General features: G+C 35.8%; 1 protein-coding gene across 2 annotated transcripts in view; it reads left to right on the forward strand.

The window, feature by feature from the left end:
• LOC126969902 (myrosinase 1-like) overlaps positions 1–23,516 on the forward strand; it is a 58,055-nt gene extending 34,539 nt beyond the window's left edge. For both annotated transcript variants that reach the window (XM_050815524.1, XM_050815523.1), the window contains 9 exons: positions 4,222–4,369; positions 10,031–10,197; positions 12,137–12,397; positions 13,375–13,466; positions 14,633–14,780; positions 16,971–17,131; positions 17,612–17,761; positions 20,201–20,292; positions 21,809–23,516. In XM_050815524.1, the coding sequence (XP_050671481.1) occupies positions 4,222–4,369; positions 10,031–10,197; positions 12,137–12,397; positions 13,375–13,466; positions 14,633–14,780; positions 16,971–17,131; positions 17,612–17,761; positions 20,201–20,292; positions 21,809–22,046 (1,457 nt within the window). In that variant the 3' untranslated portion in view covers positions 22,047–23,516. The remainder of the gene's footprint in view (positions 1–4,221; positions 4,370–10,030; positions 10,198–12,136; positions 12,398–13,374; positions 13,467–14,632; positions 14,781–16,970; positions 17,132–17,611; positions 17,762–20,200; positions 20,293–21,808) is intronic.
• The last annotated feature ends 279 nt before the right edge of the window (positions 23,517–23,795 follow it).

Here is a 23,795-nt window from a genome sequence, read left to right on the forward strand (position 1 = left end):
TATTGATGTCTTATGGATATATTTTATTTTGTTTAAACGGTCAAAGTTATGACTTATCAAATATTTATTCAAACCTATTGTTATTTTACTTATAAGAAAAAATTTGCCGATTACTTACCAATGTTATGATATTATGATTTAATGTTATGTTATTAATATTTTCCTTAAATTGAGAAGTGTATTAGTTATATATATATATATATATATATATATAGTATATATATATATATATATATTTAATTCTCAAAGTCTGTGTCTCGGTGTCTAGAGAATACCAGCGTTGAGAAGTAAAATTCCCAACATAATGCTGACTAGACACCATTTTGGTTTTGTAATGTCCATAATATTGTTATTAGTAATAAGATTTCTGTATTTTTGAACCAAATAAAGTTTTTAATTATTAATTAATATTATTAAAAAAACCTGAAAATGACACCCATGAAGAGAAGTTGGTAAATTTCACAGGCGCCATCTTGGATTTCGATTTTGACCCGATATTCGTTATTGTTGACCCCGAAAACCATGAAAATGACACCCATGAAGAGATGTTGGTAAATTTCATCGGCGCCATGTTGGATTTCGATTTTGACCCGATATTCGTTATTGTTGACCCCGAAAACCATGAAAATGACACCCATGAAGAGATGTTGGTAAATTTCATCGGCGCCATGTTGGATTTCGATTTTGACCCGATATTCGTTATTGTTGACCCCGAAAACCATGAAAATGACACCCATGAAGAGATGTTGGTAAATTTCATCGGCGCCATGTTGGATTTCGATTTTGACCCGATATTCGTTATTGTTGACCCCGAAAACCATGAAAATGACACCCATGAAGAGAAGTTGGTAAATTTCATCGGCGCCATCTTGGATTTCGACACGATATTTGTTATTGTTGACCCGAAAACCATGAAAATGACACACATGAAGAGGTGTTGGTAAATTTCATCGGCGCCATCTTGGATTTGGATTTTGACCCGATATTCGTTATTGTTGACCCCGAAAACCATGAAAATGACACCCATGAAGAGAAGTTGGTAAATTTCATCGGTGCCATATTGGATTTCGATTTTGACCCGATAATCGTAATTGTTGACCCCGAAAGCCATGAAAATGACACCCATGAAGAGAACTTGGTAATTTGCATAGGCGCCATCTTGGATTTCGATTTTGACCCGATATTCGTTATTATTGACCCCGAAAACCATGAAAATGACACCCATGAAGAGAAGTTGGTAAATTTCATAGGCGCCATCTTGGATTTCGATTTTGACCCGATATTCGTTATTGTTAACCCCGATAACCATGAAAATGACACCCATGAAGAAAAGTTGCCAATTTTATAAGCGCCATCTTGGATTTCGATTAGACCTTATATTTAGAGATGAACTTATAAATCACAAATTCTTCAAAAAAATACAGAAACATAATTTATTGAAAATCTGACTGCGTAAAAAAATATGTAAAGTATCAAAGACAGTATTGTATAGCTTATAAAAAATATTCATGTTCGTACAGCGATCTTTCCGAGTACGAGCTGCTGCTTACAACCGACACAGTGTCTACCCACGACGGCGGCCGAGCGCGGACTGAGGTTATTTCGATAGATCTTTCTGTGCAATGAGTACGGAGTGACAAAATAAAATAACCCTTAATACCACACTTTAAAGCTCATGCTTATCAGAAATATATATGAATTTTAGACGATTCATTTTTAATTTTTTCTGAGATTATTTATTAGATATTCATTAATTTATTTCCCGTGTTTTTGAAAATATTATATCTGCTTTCCTTACATAATTTTTAAGAGCCAAAATTGTGTAAGTGGTAGCAGAAAACTGATCCTGAATGAAGCCCCATTTCGTCAATTTTGTGTGAAGAGGTAACGGATAATCGTTTTTACGACATAAAATACCAAAATTTCAAAGCAAACATTTCCCGCTAATTGGAGATAAAGAAGTAATCTATTAGTGGCAATTTTTAGTTTTGTTAGACTTAGTTTAATTTCATCACAAACTCTACCGAAAAATATCTTATTTTTGTCGGATTCGTAAACGCGTCCTTAATGGTTGCCAGCTTATATTTCAATGAATTATTAAGTGTCTAAGTATGAAAGTCAGGATGCCGGCTAGATTATGGGTACCAACCACAACGACGCCTTTTTCTGCCGTGGAGCAGTGATGTGTAACCACTATTGTGTTTCGGTCTGACGGGCGCCGACTTAACATCTTATGTCTCAAGGTGACTAGTGCAATTGTAGTGCCGCTCAGAATTTTTAGGTTTTTCAAGAATCCTCAGCTCCAGCGGGATCTAGCAGTAATTTGCAGGGCGTATCACTTACCATCAGCTGAACGTCCTGCTCGTCTCGTCCCTTATTGTCAAAAAAAAATGAAATTGCCGGCTTGTACTAAAGTTCAAACATTTGTATATACATTTTATATATATTATATACATTTTATGTACCTATATAGCTATAATTCTTTTGAATTTTGTAAAACATTTTCCCGGGATCATGTTGTAAAAGCATATCGCCCAAAAAAAACTTAGGTACTAACTCGGAATTTAATAGTACATAGTAACAATTGCCTTATTAATAAATAAAATAATCAAATGAATAGGTAAGCCCTGGATTAAAACGAATATGCTAACTTTATAACCTACCGCTCGAAGATGTAGGTAGCATTATTAGCAAATCCTTCACATAACATTATAAATTATTGTCGGCCATTAAATCTGGAATCTAGTTGCAAGATAAAAACGCGTTCTGTTAACCCTTTAGTTCACTGACCAGCATAACAGGCTTCGAAGACCATTCTTATTTTTTATTCCTAGGATTCTGTCTAGAATTACTAAGTGGTTCGTCATCCTCGCCTTGTACGTTTTATCTTTTGGAATAAACTAATGAGACTCTAGGGTTTTATTCAAAATAGTAACCGTTTGAACAAATCAAGGAAATTTTACTTATTTTGTTTTTATAAGGCCGAGACGAGGAGGACGTTCAGCTGATGGTAATTGATACATCCATTACAATCCAGTGCCCCTCAGGATTCTTGAAAATCTCAAAAACTCTCAGCGGCACTATAATTGCGCTCGTCACCTTGAGACATAAGATGTTAAGTCTCATTTGCCCAGTAATTTCACTAGCTACGGCACTCTTCAGACCAAAACACAGTAATGCCTGCATCAAGTCAGAAATAGGCGCCGTTGTGGTACCCATAATCTAGCCGGAATCCTGTGCTAAGGAGCCTCGCTTTGGTCAAACTTGCCGGCGGGATGATACTGTGACGGCTGCTTAAGGTTCCTAAAATTAAAGTTATTATAGTTTTATAATCGCTAGTAAAAATGCTCGTAAATACAATTACTTATTTATTATTTACGGTGTTTTTGTTTTTATATATATATATATAGATATATATATATATATAATCTGAATCTCGGAAACGGCTCCAACGATTTTCATAAAATTAAGTATGCAGGGGATTTCGGGGGTGATAAATCGATCTAGCTAGGTTTCAATTTAAAAAAAATGGTTTTATCCATGTTTGAATGAGAAACAGCTACAATAACATTAGAATACAAAGGTAAATTTCGCCACTATATACAAGACTATTATAGCTCAGATGGGACATTGGGTGATCCGGAAAGCAGAAGATCCCGGTTCGAATCCAGATGTTTTATTAGTTTTTTTTTTGTTCAAGTTTTGTACATTCTTAAAAATCCGAGCAAGGCTCGGTCGTCCGGATATTAAGTATTTAAGTTGCATCACTTTATACTATAGTTGGAACTATTTATAAGACGATGAAGATATAAATAATGATTTATAAGTGGCAATGAGTTTCTTCCCACTTCTTCTCATTTAAGCTCAACCTTTTTCGAAGTTTATTATTATTTATTTATTTGGAAACAAATACAGATACATCCTTAAACATAAAGTAGATAAAGTAAAAATAGAAATATGGACACAAGGATGTCTCTCTTTAAACAGTTTCACTAAGTACACTTAATATTTAAATTTACACTTAAATTACACTTAGTTGCAGACAAACAGTTAATAAATAAATCTAACATAATGCAGTTGTAGACAATGTTACAATTTAGATGAAATTACGTGATTTCTAACTTACTCTGTTTGTGCCAGGACTTGTTTTATTCTGAAGTTGTGGTAAATGTAAAAAGAAAAGAAAACTTTTGACAAACGCTTTTGAAATTCTTTGGACAGGGAAAGGCGAAAGTATTTGGGATAGATATGTACATACGAAGAGTAAAGAAGTAGTGAACGGGTCAACAGGTGATGTTGCTGCCGACTCCTATCATCACTGGCGCGAAGATGTCAACCTAGTTGCTCAACTGGGGCTGGATTTCTATAGGTAACGAGTCTTTTTTTTATGGAATACGAGGACAAACGAGCGTTCAGTTCACCTGGTGTTAAGTGATCACCGCCGCCCACATTCTCTTGCTACACCAGAGGAATCACACGAGCGTTGCCGGTCTTTAAGGAAGGTGCACGCGCTTTTTTGAAGGTACCCATGTCGTATCGTCCCGGAAAAACCGCACAAGGAAGCTCATTGCACAGCTTTGTAGTACGCGGAAGAAAGCTCCTTGAAAACCACAGTGTGGAGGACAGCCACACATCCAGATGGTGGGGTTGATATTCTAATTTGTGGCGTGTCATACAAAGGTGGAATTTGGCGACAGGAATCAGGTGAAACAGCTAATCATAATTATAATATTATTATTAAATTAAATATTTACTTTTCCTACTAACATGGACCGAAATCAGAAGTGCCGGCCAGAGAAAAAAAATATACCAAATTATTGGCCACATTGATCAAATCATTTCATAGTAAGACACTTATATCCTAAAGTCAATATTATATAATACTAGCTGACCCAGCAAACGTTGTATTGCCATATAAAGTAATAAAAAAAAATTGGGATGTAAAAAGTAGATGCAGCCGATTCTCAGACCTATAAAATAATAAAATTATTGTAAGTATTGATCCATTGCCATCTTGCAACCCTACAGCACAGAATAATATAAAAATCGCGATACAAAAATAGGGGTTAATCGTAGAGGGTTGAAAATTTAGGGTTCTATGTATTTTTTTAATGTTGTATCATAAAAAAATAAAAACAATAAAGTATTTCTAAAATTTAAAAAAAAAATTTGGGGTGGACCACCCTTAACATTTAGGGGGATGAAAAATAGATAGTAGCCGATTCTCAGACCTACTTAATATGCATTTATAATTTGGTAAAAATCAGTACAGCCGTTTCGGAGGAGGAAGGTAACTAACATTGTGACACGAGAATTTTATATATATAAGATTATGCAAATCGAAAATGAGGTTCGGATATTTTCATACAGGCCAGGTTTATAACTTTAGTGTGTGTGACAAGCTACACCTTACACTCGCGATATGTATGTCACTTTGTTATAGGGCGTGTGCGTTGCTGAAATTAGAGGTTTACAGTTCACCGCTATTTTTTTCCACATGGTCACAACTGTCACACTCTATCTATGGCCTTTCCCAATATTCAGTCTATCTCCGGTTGTGGCCTACTTGAGATAAAAATCGTAACTATCGTTGACTTTTCTGTTCCAATAAACTTATCGACGGTAAATCACCTTAGCCGTTCACGCTGTCTGTCAATGGGAGAGGACGTATAGTTTACCAGCGATAGATCATAGAAGTTTGTATGAAAATTGCAATTCACGCGTCCCAATTTAAGGCGATAAGAATGACTTATCGGGTATATTGGGACAGCTTCACATTATTGACAGCTAATTACTGACAGTAGAAGGTAAAAGGAGAAAGTAACTTATCTGTATCTGTAGATAGTATATTGGGAACGGCCGTTAGAGTCTAGTCCGTATAATTTATCTTAGAATTTAACAAACATTGATACACCTCAGTTTTATAACATTAAAGTATAAACATAATTTATAATTTAGATGTTAGATAAGGCAATAAAAAGTTCTCTTTATATCCACTTTTATATTATTTCTCCTCTACATTATATGATAAACTATACTTGAAATAATATTTTCATGTGCTTAAAATATTGAGGGCCACGTGAGGATCAACACATTGACACACAAGCCGACTTAAATTAATGCAGGATAATTATTAATTATAGTTTAGCTTTACATTACGTTGGTAACTCTTAATAAGATAATAATAAAATTACCAGGCGTTATTAAATAAAATTTGTTTGGCAATGTATATGAATTTGATAAGAAATCTTATGCAAATTTTCTAATGATATTATATTTTCTACATTCATTAATAATAATTGATATACAATCCGTAGTTAAAGATAAAAAAGTGGCCAAGTGCGAGTCGAACTCACTCATGAAGGGGTCCGTATCATAATATAAAAGTTCTTGAAGTAGTAGAACTTAGATCGATGTTTTAATAAAAGTGTATTTTTTTAAATTAATTTATTTATAACATATTAAAAAAACTACTAACTAGATCTCATTCAAACCAATTTTAGGTGGAAGTTTGCATGGTAATGTAGATCATATATGTTTTTAGTTTTATCATTCTCTTATTTGAGAAATTACAGGAGGGGGACACATTTTACCACTTTTAAAGTGTCTCTACGCGGAAACTATTCAGTTTAGAAAAAAATTGTATTAGAAACCTCAATATCTCAAAACCTATCCATAGATAGGGTTTTATGAGAAAAAATTTTTGAGTTTCAGTTCTAAGTATGGGGTAAATAACGTAACCCCCAAAATTTATTGTTTTTTTTTTTTCTATTATTGTGTGAAAATCTTAATGCGGTTTACAGAATACATCTACTTACCAAGTTTCAACAGTATATATCTTATAGTTTCGGAAAAAAGTGGCTGTGACATACGGACGGACGGACAGAGAGACAGACAGACAGACACGACGAATCTATAAGGGTTCCGTTTTTTGGCATTCAAATTCAAATATTTTTATTCAAAATAGGATTTAAAATCACATATTGAACGTCAAAAACTACCACCCATTCAAAAGAGACTGCCACAGACCTGAGAAGAATGTGCGCAAGAAACTCAGCGGGCTTTGTTTTAAATATGAAATATGGATTACAATGTGATATCGTACAATAAACATTTATAATTAAAGAGCCTGAGGGTGTTCGCTTTATTCCAGTACGTGGTGTCATTAAGAATCGTTTATGCTATAATAACCTTTCCCACACAAACGTTTTTTAACAATTCTTTTAAATTTCGTAACACATTTGGCTACAGAACCCTAAAAAAACCACTAAAAATGTGTGACTGCTCTACTTTAGATAAAATTTCTTAAAATTATGCAACAAAGACCTTACTTGTTTCAATACAAAAGCGCTGACATAAGTTATATAAACAGAACCCAAACACGAGAAATAAGTCGTAATGTAAGCCGAGCCAAGACGTCATCTGATGACCTCTGATACACTTGACACGCGCGCCATTTTTTTGTCTGAGGCTTGGCGCTTGAGCGGCAGTAAAAATGTAGTCGATAAATGTGCATAAAATCGTTAATTGGTCTATCTTCGAGGACTAAAGATTCATCATTACACGTAATGGTTAACGAAACACGGACTACTTACTTTCGAAGGCTAGGCCAAGAATATGAAACAGAAGAAAAACGAAATATGTGGAATACTTACGGAAAGTAGCTGGCGTAACATTTGAGAAACTTTTCTAGTAAAACTATTAAGAAAATCATGTTGCTGATGATGACAAAATGATTTGTAAAATTTTATTATTTTTAATCCATTCGTCTGAAAGAAAACAATACTAGAAACCAGATAATTATTTTATTACATACCATTAATTTGGCTTCCGAAATAAACACTCTAATAGACCTGGTTCATAAAATCGGAGATATAACACAGATATTGCAAAGGCATTTGATAAGTTATAACAGACAGTTTTTATATTATTACTAAGAAAAAACCAGCTATCCCATTTTCAGCTGTTCCAGAACCATAAATATTTTTAGAACCATAACCATAATTTTTTTTTATAAACCATAAATACCCACTTTGAAGTTAAATAATATGAAAGCTGCGGTTCCACAAGGTTGCGTATTAGGGCCGGTTCTTGTACTTTTTGTTCACCTTTAATCCATTAATTTAAACGTCCATCTCGACCTATGCTAATGACACTGCCGAATCGCAGTTGAGTCCTTGTATAACTTGCTTTGAAGACACAGTGGGTCATTAATAGAATTATTTATTTTTATATAGTGATTATAGAGCTCTAGAAGGCTCAGTTTAAGCATCATTTGGAATATTTCTGTCATCTCTGGTCTGGCGCAACGCAGAATCAGCAAGACTTATTTGACTACATGCAACGCAAACCTGCTTGAATTATCGGGGAATCCAGTGCTCTGTAAACAGCTCTATCACTTGGCGTTGAGTAGAGACGTAGCTTCATTGTCCACCGCATTTATCAGGAGGAGCGTTTCGAAGAGCTGTTTGATCCGAACCCTGAAGCCCAATTCCACCACCGCACCAGTCACTACAAACTTATTTATTATTCTCACCATCTAGATGTGTGGCGTCGCTCCACAGTGCGGTTTCTACGACTTACTGTCAACCTTTGGAATGAACTTCCTTGCACGGTGTTCCCAGGACAATACGATATGGATAATATCGAAAAAAGCGTCTACAACTTCCTCAATTCCATAGAGCATGTCTGGGATGTCATGAAACGACGAGTTAAGTCAATGCTGCCAGCTCCACAAAACATCAGAGAGCTAAAGAATATCTTTACCTCTACAATAAGGGTATCTCGCAAGCATACCTAGACGAATGCTAGCTGTGATTACGGCAAGAGGGGGTCACACTCCATATTAAACTTTTATTTACTTTTATAAAAAAAACAGTAAAAAAAATTGTTTAATCCTTCCTAGCTTATACATGTATTTGAACTTTAAAATTATTCCTCATTGATTTAACCAAAATTTTATGATCAAATTAACGAAAACTATTCCTTGCTTATTCTATTTCCAAATTCTGAGAATAAGACTACATTAAATTATCAAACAAAAATTTATGGAAACAAAAATTGATACCCTACTTAGGTTCCCGCTTTTTGCAAACAATTGTAGTAAGTAAATACTAATTTAAAAACTAATATTATCAAAAAATACGCTATTTCTATCGGTACATATTTTTCTGCACTTGGATATTCCAAAGCATAATCGTTATTAAAAAGAAAAGGTCATTCAGAAACACGTTGTTGTTTATTTCGTTTCTTGTTGTTTGTTTTGCTTGAAGGCAAGTTTTAGGATGACTTATGCAAATCCGTTATTAATTAGTCCGGTCATTTTAGACCAAAAAATGAGAGTGAAGTTACATAAAGTCATATAACTTAAGTATTGATACATTTTTTCTAGATAATTTTATGATCTACAATTTTTGTCAGAAGTACTTTTATGATAAAACTTACCGTTTTGGTGAAAATCACCAAAAACTCATTTTTTTAACCTTTGACGTTGAATAAATAAAATTCCATACACGGGAATGATGGGGAACTTTTAAACATTGTTTATAATTATGTTTTGAACAATTTCACTGATTTTCAGCTTGTTGGGACTTTATGTAACTTCGAATGTCTAAATTGACCGGACTATATGTTTTTTTATGGATAGAATATTGTTTGTCCAGTCAGCTAAGATTTTTAACATAGTACTATTTCACAAATAAATTTTGAAAACAAAATTTTATGAACGATACGGTACTCGAACCCACGACCTCTGGCGTTCCGTGCCAGTGCTCTCCCGACCTAACCGTAATAATAATAAAATCTTGTATGCTTTATTCAATTCTCAGGTTGTGGCTTCATCTACAGGATCTACTTTACAGTTGATAACCTGCTCAACCCCAATATTTGCATATTAGGAAACGGAACGCCAGAGGTCGTGGGTTCGAATCCCGCACCGTTCATAAAATTTGGTTTTCAAATTTTATTTTTGTAGTTATCCTAGAAGTGAGGGTTATCACTTTAAAAACATAACAACTATTTTTTCTTCCAGATTCTCGATTTCTTGGCCACGAATTTTACCAACTGGTCTACCAAATAAGATAAATAAGGCTGGGGTGAAGTACTACAGCGACCTAATAGATGCCCTGATAGCGCGGGGCATCGAACCTGTAGTCACTCTGTACCATTGGGACCTACCTGTGAAGCTGCAAGATTTAGGTACCTATACTGATAAGTTATTATGAAAGTTATGGAATTTTAATTGAAATTGACTTTTCTTATTAAAACCTCATCTTTTATCTCATTAAAGCTCAACCATTTTTGCATTTTATTTTTATTTTATGAAAATAAGGGACGAGACGAGCAGGACGTTCAGCTGATGGTAATTGATACGCCCTACCCATTATAATGTAGTGCCGCTTAGGATTCTTGAAAAACTCAAAAAATTCTGAGCGGCACTACAATTGCGCTCTTCATCTTATCACATAAGATGTTAAGTCTAATTTGCCCAGTAATTTCACTAGCTACGGCGCCCTTCAGACCGAAACACAGTAATGTTTGCAAATTACTGCTTGACGGCAGAAATAGGCACCGTTGTGGTACCCATAATCTAGCCGGCTTCCTGTGCAAAGGAGCCTCCCACTGGTAAAATGTTATTTCTTGTTATTTATTATTGTATATAAGGTTGTAAATGTCATTTCCTTGACCTTCATGAATAAAGTGATTTTGATTTGATTTGATCTGACTTATATTATAGACGACCTGTATAGCAGAGTGGTTAGCGATCCTACCTACTAAGCTAGAGGTCCCGGGTTCGAATCCCGGTAGGTGCAAGCATTTATATGATGAATATGGATGTTTGTTTCCGAGTCATGGATGTTTAAATGTATTTATGTATGTTTAAGTAAGTATATTGTATTAAATATATCATTGTCTTGTAACCCATAACACAGGCTATATATACTTAACTTGGGGCAAGATAATTTGTGTAAAAAGTGTGTCAATATTATTATTATTATTATATTATTACGAAGTTCGGATCGAATTTTCGCGAGAGTCATAGAATTTGAAATCTCGACTTCTTGACTCACACAATAAGGTCGAGTATCACATAACTTACTATAAAAGTATATTCTTTCTTGTTTACTGTTATATTATATTATTGTATACAATAACAGTATACTGTTTGACATCATTGGAGAATAATCCTTATGAGCATAAATAGAAGCGCAATTGATTCATTTAATCATTCAGTAACTGAGTGAATATTTAGTGCGATATTACAGGTGATACAACGACTGTTATGTTAATGTTAGTAAAGAATTATTGGTATTTAGTAAGAAGTTTTACTGACTGTAGAGAGAATTAACAATATAATATTTTTTACGATTTCATAGGGTTGAGATCTGAGGGATGCGGAAAGATTCATTTTAAACCTGTACCTAATACGTAAGAAGCTATTCTTTATAGTAACTATGTAATAATCTAGCCTATACACAAATAAAATTTGAAAAACAAATTATTTATGAACGATGCGGTATTCGAACCCACGACCTCCGGCGTTCCGTGCCGGTGCTCTAATCAACTGAGCTAACCGTTCGAGTACCGCCTCGTTATAAAATTCTGTTTGCTTTGTTCAACTCTCATGAAGCCACAACCTGAGAGTTGAACAAAGCAAACAGAATTTTGAAGATTTTTCCTAGAAGTGAGGGTTATCACTTTAAAAACATAACATATTGTTTAGATTAACAAGAGCGACATCTCAAGTCAATTTCCTAATATGCAAATATTGGGATTGAGCAGGTTATCAACTGTAAAGTGGATCCTGTAGATGAAGCCACAACCTGAGAGTTGAATTTATAACGAGGCGGTACACGAACGGTTAGCTCAGTTGGTTAGAGCACCGGCACGGAACGCCGGAGGTCGTGGTTTCGAATCCCGCATCGTTCATAAAATTTTATTTTTCAAATTTTATTTTTGCATTTATCCTAGAAGTGAGGGTTATCACTTTAAAAACATAACATATTATCTATGCTAAAATTATTTCAGCATAATGTTTAGTTACGGTGACTTCCATGCTGAATCTCTGTTTCGAAACCAGTTAATTTGTGCGAAATAGCGTCAAATATACCCAAAACTACTTTTCTTACCTTTCCAGGTGGCTGGACCAATCCCCTGATTGCTGACTGGTTTGAAGACTACTCTAGAGTAATCTTCTCCTTCTACGCTGACAGAGTGAAAACCTGGTTGACCATCAACGAAGCGATTGTGGTGTGTGACTTCAATTACAACCTGGGGAGATATGCGCCTGGGATCCAAGAGTCTGAGATAGCACCATTCCTGTGCAATAAGAATATACTCTTGGCTCATGCAAGAGCATACAGACTATATGAGAGAGAATACAAAGAGAAGTATAATGGTGAGTGTACTGTAATCAAACAAAACAAATCTAATAATAAATCAAATGATTCGTCATCAGCCGGAAGACGTCTACTGTTGGACAAAGGTCTCCCTCAAAGATTTCCACGACGATCGGTCCTGCGCTGCCCTCATCCAACGTATTCCTGCGATCTTGAGCAGATAGTCGGTCTTGTGGGGGAACAACCAACACTGTGTGGTCCGGAACGTGGTCACCATTCGAGGACTTTACTGCCCCAACGGTCATCTGTCCGTCGAACTATGTCCCCTGTCCACTGCAACTTCAGTTTCGCAATCATTTGAGCTATTTCGGTGACTTTGGTTCTCTTACGGATCTCAAATGATTACATTAAATAAAAACTACCAATACGGGGAAATATACCAAGAATACTGGCAGATTTTTGATAGCTAGGCTGATCCGTTGATCGAAATAGCTGTCAGCGTTTGGGTTTTCCGTATACCTATTGAGGCGCGTAGATAGTACTTTGTACATTCTCCGCGCCTCTGGGCACCATTGATTTACACTTTTTGAGCATTATTTCTATTTTTTTACTTTGTTTTCTAATTAAGCGTGTGTTTCATTATTTTTACTATATTTTATATTTGCTATTTTAATTTTGTAGCATCATTAGCATACGCGCCTTGGTTGTTAGGAAAAATACACCACAAAATAAAAAAAAAATCGCTATTCTACTGAATTGTCGAAAATCACATTCAAAGATTCCTGTACATATAAAAGTCATACATACCAAGATTATAATTGTAAGGCATACTCCAGATAGTATGTTTTCATGCGAGGGCTAAGTTAATCTATTTAAATCATAAAGGATTTTAGATTTTTGGAGACTTGGTATTTTTACAAGTTATGTTTTTGAGAGCATAATATTATTATTGCTGTATAGTATATCATATATTATATTTTAAAAATTCTGCATGAATTGCTTGAACCGTAAATATAAAGTTATATTTTGTTCACAGGTAAGATATCCCTGGCTAATAACGTACTATGGATTGAACCCAAGGAGGTACCCCGTGACTCGTTCTTAGCGGAACTCGGCTTAGAACATATGGTTAGTATTACAATCGTTGTATAACTATTATGAGGGTGTGTTCCCTGACCTCATGAAATACAGCAAAGTTATACCTTTGCTTAAATTGGGCAGTTCTTTTGACCCCGCTAATTTCAGGCCCATATTGTCCAACTTGCAGATAGACTCAGCTCTGCGGCATACAACTTTAGAAAGAATAAACCCCCAGAAGAGTATGCGCGTTTACCAAAAAAAAAAAAAAACATTTTTCGTATCACCGCTCTTCGACAACACTTCCCTTACAGCCTCGCCTAGTATCGGAATACTGGGTCTCGAAATCTCGAGCGACTGCCAATTCCGCGACCATCTGGAGACCAAAGCAAAATTGGCTTCGAAGAAACTGGGCGTCATAAATAGAGCACGGCAATACTTCAAGCCGGCCCACATTCTAGCGCTCTACAAAGCGCAGGTCCGGCCACACATGGAGTATTTCAGTCATCTCTGGTCTGGCGCACCCCAGTATCAGCTCGATCCATTTGACCACTCAAATTGTCGGGGACCCAGTGCTCTATGAACGCCTTGGCGTTGCGCAGCGACATCGCTTCATTGTGTGTCTTCTACCGCATTTATATTGGGGAGTGTTCCCAAGAGCTGTTTCACCTGATTCCTGCCGCCAAATTCCACCTTCGCACGACACGCCACAAGTTAGGATGATAATAACCACCATCTGGATGTGTGGCGGTCCTCCACAGTGCGGTTTTCAAGGAGCTTTCTTCCTCGTACTACGGAGATGTGGAATGAGCTTCCTTGTGCGGTGTTTCCGGGACGATGCGACATGGGTATTTTCAAAAAAAGCGCGTACACCTTCCTTAAAGGCCGGCAACGCTCTTGTGATTCCTCTGGTGTTGCAAGAGAATGTGGGCGACGGTGATCACTTAACACCAGGTGACCCGTACGCTCGTGTGTCCTCCTTTTCCATAAAAAAATATTAATTAGATAGTAATCCAACACAAGAATTTGAATCGATTTGACCAGTTTAAATGAATTACGGCGATAAAGATACCGCACATCGGGTCTTATTCGAAGTTTTTAATTTTCACGTCATAAATTTTTTTAGAAATTATCAAGTATGTACAGTAAGTAGTTTGTCGACAGCAGTTCTCGTGAAAATATAAAATGCACAGTTACAGATAAATATCTCTTTCCAGGTGGGACGTTACTCACATCCGATCTATTCTAAAAAGGGGGGCTGGCCACACAGCCTGGAGAAACACATTCGAGCGTACAGCTTGAAACAAGGTTACAACACGTCGTGTCTACCAGCATTCACCGAAAAAGAGAAAAAGTTAATAAAAGGTGGGACCACCAGTGGGAGCACTTTTGCACAGGATGCCGGCTAGATTATGGGTACCAATACCGCGCCTATTTCTGCTGTGGAGCAGTAATGTGTAAGCATTACTGTGTTTCGGTCTGAAGGGCGCTGTAGCTAGTGAAATTACTGGGCAAATGAGACTTGTCATCTTATGTCTCAAGTTGACGAGGGCAGTTGTAGTGCCGCTCAGAATTTTTGGGTTTGTCGATATTCTTGAGCGGCACTGCATTGTAATGGGCACGGCGTATCAATTACCATTAGCTGAACGTCCTGCTCGTCTCGTCCCTTATTTTAATTTAAAAAAAGGTTTAAAACTTTTTTAGGTGGATTTAGTAAGGTGTAAGCTGTGAACTAATGTTAATTTTTTATATTTTTAACGTTGGTCTAAATTTAAACATAGAATCACGAACTTGTGCACTAATTAGAGATGTCGCTGCATTATGACTCCTTTCGTATTAATCACGGTCTCACGGAGAGTTTCCTAAAAGCTGTTTCACTCTATTTCTGCCACTAAATTCCACAATTAGCCACAAACCCAGAAATCATCATCACTATATTGAACGTGTGGCGTTTCTCCACAGTTTCAAAGAACTTTCTTCCACGTACAACCAAGCTGTGGAGTGAGCTTCCTTGTGCGGTACTTCCAGGATGATACGACATGTGTAGCTTCAAAAAAAGCGCGTACACTTTCCTAAAAGGCCGGCAACGCTCCTGTTACTCCTCCACGCTCCTTTGTCCTTCTTTTACATAATAATAAAATAGGAAACTTAATACATATACCGGTGTATTGTAATATACACAGGGCGTCCCAAAGTTATGGGACATGAAGGGAAAGTACCTTAAATATCGTAGATAGGGGATTGTACTGAAAGAAGACTTTATGTTATTTTTAAGAGTTAGTAATTCTGCATTCAAAGATTTTTTTAGATATCGCTATTTTTCGAAAGTCGTCGTCGGCAATAAATAATCATCAAGTCATTCTTGAAATTTGACTCAAACATTTTACGTTGTTCCTTTCTTTTAAAATACTATGTTACTTAAGAAGAGTTATAAGTTTTTGGCCATTCTTTCGATTGGCATAATAAAAGTAGGGGTGTTTTTTTTACATTTAAGTCGGTTCGATTCCCTATTCCATTTTTCAGTAAAGGCATAAAAGGCATTTATTTTCTCAAAATTGATTCCTTTAGAATTCTTTTTTATGTCATTTCTTATACTACTAGATACTACTACCGCTTCGGAAACAAATGGCGCTCTGAGAGAGAAGAAGCGGCGCAAGAAACTCTCCCAGCATTCTTTTTTTTGCGCTCTTTTCAATAAAAATATACAATATTGTACAGTCATTTCTATCGCTATAAAATAATCACAATCTAGTCCCAGGCTGTCCGATCATTTAGATATTCAGCAGTGGAGTAATAGGATTTACGACAGAGCCATTTGTTTATAAAACATTTAAATTTATTTTTAGATAATGCCTGAACACTGGCTGGGACTTTATTGTAGAAGTGTATACATTTACCCTTAAAGCTACTATGTATCTAATGAAGCCTACTAGAATTAGTTACAAGCAATCTCTTATTTCAAGTGTTATAAAATACCCTATCTACGATATTTAAGGTACTTTCCCTTCATGTCCCATAATTTTGGGACGTCCTGTATACGAAATATTGTGATTTCAGGGATTAATTACCACCAACTTCAAAAGGTTAGTGTAGTATTTATTTTCTATGAGGATTACCCACAAAGGCCCAAACCATCTCGGGTATATTTCCAATAAGAACAAGCACGGATTGTAAACTACATTGCTTTCCTTAAGGAGTGCCGATGCCTTCCTTCAATAATTGAAGATAAATATTGAACTCAGTTCAATCTTACTGCCTTTATTTTAAATCGGTTAAAATATTGCCCAAACAATCTTTATTCGTAATGTCTATGAACTTCAATTCCGATTTTCCACACTCACCAAGTAATTCAAGCAATTTCTGACGTCGATTCCTTTTGAATCAGATCATCATCATCAGCCGGAAGACGTCCACTGCTGGTCAAAGGCCTCCCCCAAATATCAATCCTGCGCTGCCCTCATCCAACGTAATCCAGCGATCTTGACCAGATCGTCGGTCCATCTTGTGGACATCATCTTAAGAATCAACTAGTAACTTTTTGAAAATAATTAACAGGCACCGCGGATTTCTACGGCCTGAACTATTACACTACGCGCGTCATCAGACCCGCTCAGGCTGGGGAACGCGGAACGTGGTTCGTGGACGGCTCTCCAGAGATCAACGCCATGTTGGAAGTTCCACCAGACGCCAAAATTGGAGTGTCTCCTCTAATTGCTGTTAGTTTATTTCTCCTTTTAATAATAACAATATATTTATTTGCATAAAACATAGTACACAATGATGTTATAATACAATTACAAGCTAATTAGAGCCGGTTAGATTATGGGTACCACAATGGCGCCTATTTCTGCCGTGAAGCAGTAATGTGTTAACATTATTGTGATTCTGTCTGAAGAGCGCCGTAGCTGGTGAAATTACTGGGCAAATGAGAACAAACATCTTATGTCTCAAGGTGACTATTGTAGTGCCGTTCACAATTTTTGGGTTTTCCAAGAATCCTGAGCGGCACTGCATTGTAATGGGCAGGGCGTTCAGTTACCAAATTACCATCAATTGAACTTCCTGCTCGTCTCGTCCATTATTTTCATTAAAAAAATTACATATCGCATTCGTCCTGCGCAACTATTACAGCAAGGTCAGAATTATCCTAGAGGTTTGTCGAGGGGTGCATTAACGAATTGCCCTGTGATTTACAGAATTATCCAAAAGGCATAAGAAAGATGCTGTCTTATCTCAAGAGTACATATGGTGACATAGAATTCCTAATCACCGAAAACGGTTATCCAGATAGGGGGGAAATCGAAGACTATGAAAGAGTGAAATTTTTGAAGGATCACTTGGAACAGGTATGTAATACGATATATACACTTTAACATACATAAATACTATATCTAACACTAACCCAAGCCGTCAATTTAGTCTCAGTCAGTCAGACGAATGCTTTTAGTAAAGGGCACCCAAAGAGGTTTAATCATTTAGCCCATTTATTTCTATTATTGTGAAACTCCTTGGTGGAATACTTAGGATAATTTTTATGGGAAGGAGTCATGTCATTTTTGAATTTTGAAATTTCTCTATGGATGTTGGCATAGTTATCGATTTTATTATACACGAATGATTTTTGGTGTTTATATTCTCAAAAAACTTGACAATCTTACAGACTTGACGCAAGAATACATACATCGTACATCAACAAGAATTCTAAAGGAATCCATTTGGAGAATTTTTTTATGCCTTTTAACGTTGTATACAAAGTGGGTATGATTGTGCTATAGAAATCCTTAGGCGCTTTAGAATTGCAAAAAGTCGTGAGTTATTTGACGACCTGTATAGCGGAGTGATTAGCGATCCTACCTACTAAGCTAGAGGTCCCGGGTTCGAATCCCGGTAGGTGCAAGGATTTATACGATGAATATGGATGTTTGTTTCCGAGTCATGGATGTTGAAATGTATTTATGTATGTTTATATGAATTTATGTATTTTTAAGTAAGTATATTGTATTAAATATATCGTTGCCTTGTAACCCATAACACAGGCTATATATGCTTAACTTGGGGCAAGATAATTTGTGTAAAAAGTGTGTCAATATTATTATATAATTATTATTACATTAAAATGAAACAATCAGAGTCCATTATTCATAAGTCTAAGGATTTGACAAAATGTCAAACCGTAAACTTTCCTTTTATTATTTTTTGAGTGACCTAAAAAAAAACTTTTTCGCATCAAGATTTGAAGTGGGAGGCTCCTTTGCACAGGATCACGACTAGATTATGGGTACCACAACGGCGCCTATTTCTGCCGTGAAGCATTACTGGTTAAACATTACTGTGGTTCAGTCTCAAAGGCGCCGTAGCTAGTGAAATTACTGGGCAAATGAGACTAAACATTATTAGACTTATGTCTCAAGGTGACGAGTGCAATTGTAGTGCCAATTTAGCAATGAGCGGCACTGAATTGTAATGGGAAGGGCGTTTCAATTACCATCATCAGCTGAACATCCTGCTCGTCTCGTCCCTTATTTTCATTAAAAAAAAAGATAATTTTAATGAATGCAAAAAATCAACAAAGAAAGTTATGATATTATTATAATGTTCCTCAAATAAGCATTTGTCATTTAACGGCCGTTCCCAATATTCATTCATAATTACTGACGAAGGTAGTAATTTATCTCTATCTGTAGATAGTATATTAGGAACGGCCTTATATCACATGTCAAATTTACTGTAGTAGCTACAATCACATTTAGTATCAACTATTATTATTAATATTTTCTATGGTGCATTATCCTTCCCAAATCGGCAGTGCTCCATGGCACTAGATTTTTCAGATACTCTAAAACCGAAAGTGCCGTACGGCACACAACTCACTCACAAAGCAGTTTCCCGGAACGGAAAGGAAACTTTTTTGTGATTAAGTATTTAGTTTTACTATATGTTCTTTACGCCTGAAACACAGGTTTACCTAGATCAGGCGCAGTTCAATTCAAATTCAAATATATTTATTCAAAATAGGATTTATAATCACTTATTGAACGTCAATTTCTACCACCCATTCAAAAGAGACTGCCTCAGACCTGAGAAGAATGGGCGCAAGAAACTCAGCGGGTTTTTTTTTAATATAAAATATGGATTACAATGTGATATCGTACAATAAACATTTACAATTAAAGAGCCTGAGGGTGCTCGCTTTAATCCCAGTCCGTGGTGTCATTAAGAAAATCGTTATAATAACCTTTCCCACACAAACGTTTTTTAACAATTCTTTTAAATTTCGTAACACATTTGTTTTGTACATTTTCTGGGATCATATTGTAGAAGCATATACATCGCCCAACAAAAGACTTACTAACTCGACCCAACCGAGTAGTAGGCATAACAAGTTTATGTTTGTTCCTCGTGTTAACATTATGAATGTCACAGTTTCTAGAAAATTCCTCAATGTGCTTATGAACATACAAAACATTATCAAAAATGTATTGAGAAGCAACAGTCAAATTGTTTATTTCTTTAAATTTTTCTCTTAATGATTCCCTAGGACCTAGGTTATAAATCGCGCGAATAGCCCTCTTCTGCAGCACAAAGATAGTATTAATATCGGCCGCACTGCCCCATAACAATATACCATAGGACATAACACTGTTAACTATCTTTTAAGTAAGACTTGAATTATTATTCTGATTTTGTAATTTAATAATCTCTTAATAAATAAATTGGAAAAATTACATTTTTTGACCAAATTAATGTACTGAAAGATTATTGTACCCATTTTTTTTTATTTGCAGGTATACTTGGCCATCAACGTCGACAATGTCAAAGTCACGGGATATTCCTATTGGTCACTTATAGACACCTTCGAGTGGTTAGATGGATACAGGTTTGTATGTTATATGAATAGTTTTCAAAACCATAGATAAATGTAATATCTACCAGTGGGAAGCTCCTTTGTACAGGATGCCGGCTGGGTTATGGGTTCACACAACGGCGCCTATTTCCGCCGTGAAGCAGTAATGTGTAAGCAATACTGTGTTTTGATCTGAAGGGCGCCGTAGCTAGTGAAATTACTGGGCAAATGAGACTTAACATCTTGTCTCAAGGTGACGAGCGCATTGTTGTGCCGCTCAGAATTTTTGGGTTTTTCAAGAATCCTGAGCGGCACTACATTGTAATGGGCAGAGCGTATCAATTTCCATCAGCTGAACGTCATGCTCGTCTCGTCCCTTTTTTCATAAAAAAAATCTAGACAGCTTGCCACACAATATGATTTAAACTTTTAACGAAAAATTGAGGTTGACGATTAGATTTTGAGCAATGCACGCACACTCGCACAGTGACATATAAATTGCGAGTGTAAGACGTAGCTTGTCGATGATGCACCGCACACTAAAGTAATAAACCTGGCCTGTTTTCATCGGTTGTCTAGCAGCATGAGGTTATATCTAGACGTATAAATTATCTAAGAGATATACTGTAAAATAATATAATTCTTTAATTTATTGGAAGTATAATGTGACTGACGGAATGAAATGGTGTAGAATGAGCTAACTTGCTCGGTGTTTCCTCGTCCATAGGACGTTGGTAAAAAAGGGGAGACAAAATAGAGATTCTTTTAAACGCCACCCTATGTAAATTGTTTCTGATATGTTTTGATATATGTAATAACTAGTTGACTCGACAGACGCTGTTCTGTTAGTAGAAAAATAATTAAAATGGGTATAGTATGTTATCCTTAATAGGTAGACAAATGCCATCGCGGACTTCTTTGTAGACCTATCTATGATACGCGCGTACACCTTTCTTAAAGGCCGGCAACGCTCCTGAGATTGCTCTGGTGTTGCAAGAGAATGTGGGCGGCGGTAATCACTTAACATCAGGTGACCCGTAGCTCGTTGGTCCTCGTATTCCATAAAAAAAAAAAATTCTTTGAAAGTTTATAACTTTTTTACGGCAACTTATTTTTTTCCAACACCTTCAACAAATACTCAACAAATTATTTACTCAAACCTTCATCGAGAACCACGCTATCCATTGGTGGTGATTTTCTTATCCTTACTTGACTGGACAGTCAGACGCGGCGGAGGACTAAAGTCCTAGCTTAAAATAAATTTTATACGAAGTAGTTATATTATACACATTTGGATTTACTAAACTTTTTATTTATTTATTCATTGTGTTTGTGTGTGTGTTTATTTATGGTACGTGCATTTTTCTTGTTTCAGATTTTAGTTTATATTTCGACAAATAAAATAGGTCTTTGTTGAATGTTATATGTTTGCTCAAAACGGCATACAGCTGAGTTTCGAGCATAATTCGTGCCTATATTTATCCTTAGATATACTGAAATACACCATATTTTATGGATAACGTTACCAATATATTTTTTTTTATTTCAGCACAACATTCGGACTCTTCGATGTGGATTTCAAAGACCCAAAACGTCACAGATATCCTCGTCTCTCGGCGTTTTACTACGAATGTATTGTGAACAGTAATTCATTGGATGTCCCCGACGAGTGTGTGTCCACTGAGGCGCTAACACATTATAATAAGAACAAATTAGCTAATAATAGTGAATATTTACGGGTCAATTATGTGCTTTTAATATTATCTCTAATTTTGATATTGAATTAGGTGACTGCTTATGTCTATAGCTGTTCCTTAGTCTATGTACAATCTGTTTACAGTAGTTATCAAAGTAAAACCAAATTTTCATTTTTAATTAAAAAACCAAAGGATTACGTACCATCGTTCAAGATATAACAATCTGTACTCATATTAAGCCATCACTTCACAATAAACATTGATAATTTGCATGACAGCCATTTTAAAAATCGCCATGTTGGTTTTTGTTATCTGTTCTGTCAAACTTGAGTTGGCAGATTTAAGATGTTATTGATGACCACTGTCTTAGTGATAGTGTTACTTTAAAAATATAATATTATTGTAAATTTTATTTATTTATTATAGACATACTACAGGCTATTCGAAACATAATATGATATGAAACATCTTGAACAGAATAGCCTTCGTACGTATATGTACGTACAGCTGTTGTAGTATTAAAAAGAAAGTAGGTCGATACAAAGAATGTAAAGTATTTTTTAGTATTTTTTCTTCTTATATATACTTATATTTATTCTTATATACACACTCATATGTATGTACACATATGAGTGTGTATATGGCTTATGGATAACCTAAATACATTATTGGTACGCGCGGTTAGTGTCAATTATCTACACGGGAAGCGTGGAATTCGATAAAGTTTTTTTTGTGTATGAATATATGAATGATTTGAATTATTCCTTGTAAAACAATATGCATATCAGCTACGATTTCATTTTATCTGACATCAAAAGTTTAGAATATTTTTAAGTAATTATTTTTTTATTTTACAAATCGGTCGTATTCGCCTTATGTAACATTTTGGATATACTTTTAAATATAGCCCTGTTTCATGAAATGTTTGCTGTGTGCCTAGAGTTTGTGGTACGTTCACTGATCTGTATAAATACCACTGGACAGGCTGTTCCATATGTTTGACAGCAAATTTTTTGTGCCTATTTTAAGCGCCACTCGCGAGCGTCCAGAGAACTAATTTTGACGTATAATACAATTGGCTTCGAGAGAAACATACAAAACTCTGAAGTATTATTGCATTTTGAATTAATTTCGGTCGTTTTCCGTGTTATTTATACTTCTGGAATCAACGTAATAAAGAAGACAATTTTCGTTTTGTAAATAGTTTTCCTATTGATGTTTGTTTAGCTGAGGTTGTCATCACTAGTTTTAGTACCGCAGACTCTCGCTCCATTGCCAACAGCGCCAAAATGGCGACTATCAAACAGGCACAAAAGCACTTTGACAGCCGCCAGTCTAGTGGTAAATAGTAGAGGTCAGTGGGTACGTTGTATACTACGGATCACAATAGTTTGCCAATAGAAATAGGTGTGATAGCTGTAATGTCCCAGACAAACACTGCACATTAAGACATTTTACTTTTACTGCCACATTTGATAGTATCGGATTAATAAATTGTAAATATTCATATAAGATTAGTTGGAAGTAGGTAAATTATTATTAAAGTATTTATATATAAATTATTTAGAGTTTAATTTTCCTCAAAACAATGTTACTACAGTTTTACCTTTAACAATATACCAGTGGGAGGCTCCTTTGCACAGGATGCCGGCTAGATTATAGGTACCACAACGGCACCTATTTCGGCCGTGAAGCAGTAATATGTAAGCATTACTGTGTTTCAGTCTGAAGGACGCCGTAGCTAGTGAAATTACTGGGCAAATGACAGTTAACATCTTAGTGCAAAGGAGCCTCCCACTAGTAGTAAGTTGTTTCGGTTCAGGCAGCCGGCTCGTGGAA

The sequence above is a fragment of the Leptidea sinapis genome, chromosome 19 (assembly GCF_905404315.1).
Source record: "Leptidea sinapis chromosome 19, ilLepSina1.1, whole genome shotgun sequence".
In the NCBI taxonomy this organism is placed as follows: domain Eukaryota; kingdom Metazoa; phylum Arthropoda; class Insecta; order Lepidoptera; family Pieridae; genus Leptidea; species Leptidea sinapis.